We start from the raw sequence: 5,000 nt of genomic DNA, 5'->3' as shown, positions 1-5,000 counted from the left end.
GCGTGCATGTGTGTGCGTGCCTGTGTCTGTGTATGTGTGTGTCTGTGAGTGTTATCGAGACTATGCAATACAAATGCCAGCGTCTGCCAATGCGCTTTAATGTGACTTTGGTAAATGTCAATATGCTTTAATCTGACTGCCGCGATGCACATTGTGTGTGTGTGTGTGTGTGTGTGTGTGTGTGTGTGTGTGTGTGTGTGTGTGTGTGTGTGTGTGTGTGTGTGTGTGTGTGTGTGTGTGTGTGTGTGTGTGTGATGCCCCCTTTTCCCCTTCATCATTTTTCATGTAACATTCATGTGGCTTTTCTCTCTCTCTCTCTCTCTCTCTCTCTCTCTCTCTCTCTCTCTCTCTCTCTCTCTTTCTCTCTCTCTCATCTTTCTTCCTTTCCTGTCGTCCAGGTGGAGATGGATTATGACTGACAATGGCAGCTCACATCCAGAGGAACAGATGTTTCCCCATCCAAGTGAAAGACAGGATTAAACGCCGCCACCATTTGTAGCCCGGGGAAAGCCACGGAAAAGCCACGGAAAAGCCTGCGGATACCCTCAGAAGCCATTTATGCCCTGTGCTGTGGGGGTTCGAAGGGAATACTATGCTGTACAATTTTTGTTCCTCTATGCTACCTTCTGACCTTCTTTTAACTCCCTTTTTGTGACCTCTGGAAGAAATTGAAACTTATTCCCCACAAAGAAAATTATCTGCGGGTTCACTGCGTGCGAGAACCAAAAAAAAAGAACAGGGAAAAATATATAGTAACAACATTTACAGTAGCTCGATTACAAGAACCCAGGGGAATCGCGCCCGGTTCGAGCAATCGTCACCCTTCACTGCAAACAAATGATCCATTACTTTTGAAGAAGGAGGCAGGCAGGAGAAACCAACTTAATCTACAAGGACCAATTACTTTAGTTCCAGGGGCAGCAGGGGTGGTGGCTTTCAAGCCTAGCGGGGGCCAATATGAAGGAGGTGTGGGTTGTGGATTGTGTGTTCGTCTTGGGGCTCGCTCTAGCGGCCTCTGTTCCAGCCTCCGTAATTGCCTCCCCGTCCTCCTCCCCCTCCTCCTCCTCCTCCCCCTCCTCCTCTTCCTCCTCCGCGAGGCTGGACTGCCCCAGCCCTTGTGTGTGTGAAATCCGCCCCTGGTTCTCCCCCAACTCCGTCTACATGGAGGCCCCCACGGTGGACTGTAACGACCTGGGGCTTTTCGAGGTACCCGACAGGCTTCCCTCAGACACGCAGGTGGTGCTGCTGCAGACCAACAACATTGCCAAGATACAGCAGCCACTGGATTACCTGGCGAACGTCACGGAGATTGACCTGTCACAGAACAACCTGACGTCCCTGTCCGACGTGAACCTGGGCCAGCTGAGCCAGCTCCTCTCGCTGCATCTGGAGGAGAATTGGATACCCTCGTTGCCTAACCATGCACTCTCACACCTTCTCAGCCTGCAGGTAAGGAAAGGCAGGCAGATCTGTGCTAATGATTGATGATACCACAAGTGATATTGATATTAAAAAAGGATGATTCATTTTAATAGTATTAAATATCATTATTAATATTAATTATGATAACACATAAACCTGTTTCTATTTTTATTGCACAGTTCAAACAATTATGCAGCACAAAGTAAGGGTTGGTATACAGTATTTTGAGAAATGCCAGAAAGTCAGAGTCCCCCAACATTCTAGGTATAATGGATTTGTAGATTTGTGCATTGTTTCTTGTATGCATCCTGTTGTACAAATTAATTTCCCCCAGGATTAGAAAAGTGTCTCAACTCTCTCTACTCTACCCTACCAAGATGAGGAAAGATGAGATAAGATGGGGGTGATGAAAGATTGTGATTTTACAAGGACTTTAGTAAAAATGTATCTGCATAATAGAAAATACACAAGGACCACAGGCAAACAGCAAACACTAATCTGCAGTATATTGTCCTACTACACTCTTCCATATTCTAATACTCTCTTCTGATCTACTTTGTTCTGTAGACTACTCTACTGTACTGCACTCTACTCTTCTCTACTGTGTTCTAATATGCTCTGCTCTAATACTCTACTCTAATCCACCTTACCTAACTACTTTACTCTGTTGTTTTCTACTTTCTTCTACTACTCTGTGCTTTTATATTGTACGCCACCCTACCTTACTCTACTGTACTGTATTCTCATATGCTTTATTCTACTACTCTACGCTACCTAATTCTACCAAGCTATTCTGATTTATTATACTTTGTTCTACTAGTCTAGTCTACTGTATTGTGTTCTACTTGACTGTATTAGTATACTGCATTCTGATATGCTTTACTATACCATTCTATTCCACCTTACTCTACTATTCTATTCTGCAGTATTCTACTTTGTTCTGTGACTCTACTGTACTCCACTCTGCATTCATTTACCATACTCTAATATGCTATACTCTACTACTCTACTCTGCATTACCTTCCTGTACTCTACTTTGTTCTACTATTCAATTGTACTTTGCTCTAGTTAATTACACCTTTGTCCAATGTGCTGTACTGAACTGTACTTTAAGCTGTACTCTACTATTCTATCCTGCTGCAATCTACTTTCCTCTGTTATTCTGTGCTCTGTAGTGTATTGTACTGTACTCTACAGTAATATGCTGTAATCCACCACTCTACTCCCAGGAGCTGTACCTGAACCACAACCTCATCTCCTCCATCTCCCCGGCGGCTTTTGCGGGTCTCCGAAGCCTCTTGCGGCTCCACCTTAACTCCAACCGCCTCCAGGCCATCAGCAGCGAGTGGTTCGAGCACACCCCGAGCCTGGAGATCCTCATGATCGGGGAGAACCCTGCGGTCATCACCATCCCCGACTTCACCTTCCGCCCGCTGGGCAGCCTGCGGAGCCTCGTGCTGACCCGGATGAACCTGTCGCAGCTGTCTGTTGATGCTTTGTCGGGCCTGGGCAACCTGGAAAGCATCTCGTTCTATGACAACGCATTCCCAGAGGTTCCGCACAGGGCCCTGCGGCACCTCAGCAATCTCAAGTTCCTGGATCTGAACAAGAACCCGATCGGACGGTTACAGAGGGGAGACTTTGTGGATATGCCACACCTGAAGGTATTCTGCTCTTCAAAGAAAGAGCTGGGGGGCTTGGGATTTTAGATTTTATTGAAATATTACCTTCATTCAGATACCACAGGTGAGAACTGACAGGAAATGAGTGGGGCAGAGATATGGGGTAGTTTGGGAATTGAGTCAGACAGGATTCGAACTTGGGTCCCCATGGTCATGCAGCCTATTTTTGGTCAAGTGTAGTAAAATGCTGTGCCAAAGCAACTCCAAGGAGTTTAGTTATTAGCTACTATTGCATATGTTTGTGCACCATCTAGGTCTCTCTAGGATCAGAGGAGCAAAATGTGTTGGTAATATTGACTGTCAAAACAAAGTGTCGTGACGCAGCCCTTAGCTGCTATGCGGCTCAGCTTTGGAAACAAAATTCTGATGGCATAAAAATGCTGCTGCTATTGGTAGTTTTGAATTCAGACTTAAGGCAAAGCTCTTCTCAGATGGTTTTCATTAATAATGTAATAATTTTTGGTCATTATCTATTCTGTACTCATTTTTATCCTTTCATTCCTTTGGTTCTCATTTCATCACCTGCTGTGTAGATGTGCTTTTATTACTGAAGATTTTTTTCTCTATGTATTTCTATTAAAAATAGAAATAAAAAATACATTCAATAATAACAACAACAACAATAATAATAATAATAATAATAATAATAATAATAATAATAACAATAATACAAAATCTGAAGCTCATTGAAATGTTCCTTGCATTGCCTTGTAGGAGTTGGGCATAAACAGCATGCCTGAGCTGGTGTCTATCGACGGCTATGCCCTGGATAACCTGCCAGAACTCACCAAGATCGAGGCTACCAACAACCCCAAGCTGTCCTACATCCACCCCATGGCCTTCCACCGCTTACCGCGCTTGGAGACACTCATGCTCAATGGAAATGCTTTGAGCGCCCTGCACCGTGTCACTGTTGAGTCGTTGCCAAACTTGCGGGAAGTGAGTGCAGTTGGTTGAACCTGATGCCTTGTGACCTCTCCTCTTTTGCTTATGCTCCACACCCCCATTCCTATTCTAATTTTCACCCCCTCCATATCTCTCTCATCCCTACCCACCTATCCTCTCCTCTGCTTTCATTGCTCTCTTTCCTAAAAACACCCCCTCTTTATACCAATTTCCCTATGCTCTACTCTCTTCCACTCTCCTCGGGCACCCTCTGCTCAAACTCATACTCTCATCTTTTCTCTTCTTGTCCTCACCTCTTATCCTCTCCTCTCTTCTCCCCCTTCGTAGGTCAGCATGCATTTGAACCCCTAAAGCTATAACTATGTACAGTATTTATTCTCACCTTTTTATCACCCCTTTGGTTCAGCATGCATTTGAATTCATAAAGCTCTAAACATGTTGCCTGGTTAACACCAGACCTAATCACAAGTGAGATTAGGTCTGGGGAGTTGCCTATATTAAATTCTGTAGGGGGCAGAATACTTGGCTATTATGACACACTGCCCTGCTCTCTGATTGGGCAGAGAAACTGTAAAGGTCGGAATGCTTGGCCATTATGACACAGGTACCATGATCTTGGACATTATGAGTCATCCTCGCCATACTGTCTTTCAGATCGAAACGATTGTGTAGAACTAAAGGCAGTATGGGAGTTCCCAGGCTACTAAACATGTATCTTTCCCCACCTCTATAAGTCAGTATATATGCTAACCCCTAACTCTCAAAACATGTTTTACCGCCATCGCCTGTAACTCATCATGCACTCAAATCCGTAAAGCTCTAAACTAGCTCACCTCTCTATTCCCTCTGCAAAAACCACCCCCACCCACCTCCAGGTATGCATTTGAATGCCTAAAGCTCTAAACATGTATTTCTCATCTCTTTCTGTCACACTCTGCAGGTCAGCATGCACTCAAACCCGATCCGCTGTGACTGCGTGGTGCGCTGGAT

The 5,000-nt window shown here is 44.7% G+C and overlaps 1 protein-coding gene across 1 annotated transcript in view; it reads left to right on the top strand.

The window, feature by feature from the left end:
- The first annotated feature begins 953 nt into the window (after positions 1-953).
- Positions 954-5,000, top strand: part of LOC134464586 (leucine-rich repeat neuronal protein 3) — a 5,692-nt gene continuing 1,645 nt past the window's right edge. Inside the window, exons 1-4 of the mRNA XM_063217997.1 lie at positions 954-1,449; positions 2,652-3,086; positions 3,819-4,043; positions 4,951-5,000. The exon at positions 4,951-5,000 is cut by the window's right edge and continues 1,645 nt beyond it. Of these exons, the coding sequence (XP_063074067.1) occupies positions 958-1,449; positions 2,652-3,086; positions 3,819-4,043; positions 4,951-5,000 (1,202 nt within the window). The 5' untranslated portion in view covers positions 954-957. The remainder of the gene's footprint in view (positions 1,450-2,651; positions 3,087-3,818; positions 4,044-4,950) is intronic.

This window comes from Engraulis encrasicolus, chromosome 15 (genome assembly GCF_034702125.1).
Source record: "Engraulis encrasicolus isolate BLACKSEA-1 chromosome 15, IST_EnEncr_1.0, whole genome shotgun sequence".
Classification (NCBI taxonomy): Eukaryota; Metazoa; Chordata; class Actinopteri; order Clupeiformes; family Engraulidae; genus Engraulis; species Engraulis encrasicolus.
The sequence above is the reverse complement of the archived record's forward strand: the minus strand, read 5'-3'. Positions and strand labels throughout refer to the sequence as shown.